The sequence below is a fragment of the Austrofundulus limnaeus genome, unplaced genomic scaffold (genome assembly GCF_001266775.1).
Source record: "Austrofundulus limnaeus strain Quisiro unplaced genomic scaffold, Austrofundulus_limnaeus-1.0 Scaffold1826, whole genome shotgun sequence".
In the NCBI taxonomy this organism is placed as follows: Eukaryota; Metazoa; Chordata; class Actinopteri; order Cyprinodontiformes; family Rivulidae; genus Austrofundulus; species Austrofundulus limnaeus.
This window is the reverse complement of record NW_013954228.1, coordinates 2,841-5,133: the sequence shown is the minus strand read 5'-3', so window position 1 is coordinate 5,133 and position 2,293 is coordinate 2,841. Positions and strand designations below refer to the sequence as shown.

Here is a 2,293-nt window from a genome sequence, read left to right as displayed (position 1 = left end):
TTTTTTTTTTTTTTTCCCAGCTGGTCAATGTAAACATCCAAATATTAAACTTTCCTTTTCAAAATAACTAGAGATGTGAAATTAATCAGGTTAACTCTTAATTTTTGTGTTACATGGGCACAGATTTAAAATTTTAATCGCAATTAAAAATTTACAATGACTTTACTCTGGCTGAATATGTAGGTTTGTATATTACAATGCACTCAGTGCCAGGTCATGTTTATAAATGAGTGGTTCTCAAACAGTTTACCTGGATAAATAAAGGTTAAATAAAGTAAATAATAAAAACTCCCATGTGTAACACATTATGTACAGTTTTTTTTTCTTTGTCGTCTTATGGCTTATTTTATTTATGTTTTGCTGACAACTGTGACCTTAGTATCCATCTTTCATTCCTCATTTAGAATGAAAATCCTTAAATTCTTGATTTAACCTCATTATTCTGCACAAAATTTAACTGACTCAAAAATGTTTGGAGCATTTTTAGGTCCTGATTTATATTCAAAAAATTATGTCTAAGCACCAATTTTGTTTTCAAAATAAAAGCATTAAAAACCAATTAATAACTCAAGTAATTTATTTTATCAATATGCAATAGAAATGCATATTAAATTTAAGATTAATCATGATTGATTCACAGCTACTTTGGGATTAATCAGATTGAAAATATTAATCATTTGACAACCCTAAAAATAACTTGGAAATAGAATTCAGACCAAATATGAGTTCTTCAAAAAGTAGCTTAAAAAGCAGGAATCAGAAAAGAGCGTCAGCTGAAATCACAAGAGGGTCTGCTAAAACAYTTTTAATAAATAATAAAATCCACTTAAAAGCAGGAATCTTAAAATGTGCTGAGTCACATTTAAAAACAAGTTTTTCCTGCTTTGATATATTTTTGGTGGCAGCTTTAGAGAWGAGTCTAATCCTGGGCTGCATGTTGACTTGGATTAGCAGCTTGTAATCTGAGCTCTGCAGCAGCCTGGTTCACCTGGAGGAGCTGAAGCAAACAGCTGTTTGTCACCTTGTGTGTGTTTTAAACTGACTGTTTGTTTGTGTTTCAGTTCTTCCTCTTCCTGCTCCTCATCTTCGCTGCAGAAGTGGCCGCAGGGATCTGGAGTCTGTCCAATAAAGAGACGGTAAGAAACCAACGCTTCAGTCCGACCTCTTCATGATGATGATGATGATGATGAGGAGTAATGTTTGGATCTGCAGGTGGTGGAAGACGTGACGGAGTTCTACAAACAGACCTATGAGAACTTCAGGACCACCAAGCAGGAGGCGCTGAAGGAGACCCTCCGCATCATCCACTTCGGAGTGAGACGTCACTTRTTAAAGCATTTCCTTCTCATCAAACATCTCTTCATCTGAGCTGCTTTTTARTTTTGTTCTCCAGCTGGACTGCTGCGGTCCTACAGGAACGGTCTTCGATGCCATCAAAGACATCTGTCCAAAGCAGGAAGGACTGGAGGTCCTCGTCACCACGGTAACCCCGCCTCCAATCAAACTGAAGCGTCAGCAGAAAACCAGGAAGTGAACTTTAATCAGTTTGATTAAAATGTTTCTGTCAGAGCTGTCCTAAAGCCATCGATGAAGTGTTCAACCACAAGCTGCACATCGTCGGAGGAGTCGGCATCGGCATCGGAGTCATCATGGTGAGCTTTCCTTTCAAAATAAAGTTCATGCAAATATTGTTTCATCACATTTACCTGCTTTTATTAAATACAAATAGTCTGTTATTTAAACTTTAATTTGTTGGATTCAGGCTTAAGTTAATGTTGGTGTTGGTTAAAAAGCTAACAGGCTAACTCAACTTTCTTTTCAGAAAGAGCTAAATAAACATGTTTCCTCCATTTAATTTAGTTAACTCTGCCTCTTCTATTAAATCATTAACTTAATCATTTTCATGTTTTCAGTCTGAATACTAACGTTGACTCTTAGCTTGTCTCTTAGCATAAAACAGGGCCATTCAGCTAAACTGCTCCAGGGGCCACAGTTCCTGCACTTCAACAGCTGAGGGGCCGAACATCCAGTAATTAGATTTAATATATATATAAAAGTTTTACAAAGAGCTGTTACTTTTAAAATAGTTTATTTAGCTGTATTTAATCATGAAAACAACATACAGAACACAGTGTAATAAAGTAGTGATAATTAAACAATATCAAAAATGAAAATCACACATTGTGCCTCCTGTTTGACACAAATTATTTCAACATCTCTGACTTGCCAAATTTTTAAACCAATTTTATTTTCACTTTCATAGTTTTATCTTCACCTGCTTGTAGTTTTAACT

At 35.4% G+C, this 2,293-nt stretch overlaps 1 protein-coding gene across 1 annotated transcript in view; it reads left to right on the top strand.

Annotated features, from left to right (window-relative positions):
* Positions 1 to 2,293, top strand: part of LOC106536460 (CD9 antigen) — a gene marked incomplete in the record, with an annotated part of 28,056 nt that overhangs the window by 22,942 nt on the left and 2,821 nt on the right. Inside the window, 4 exon segments of the mRNA XM_014033750.1 lie at positions 1,062 to 1,136; positions 1,213 to 1,314; positions 1,394 to 1,483; positions 1,569 to 1,652. Coding sequence (XP_013889204.1) covers positions 1,062 to 1,136; positions 1,213 to 1,314; positions 1,394 to 1,483; positions 1,569 to 1,652 — 351 coding nt within the window.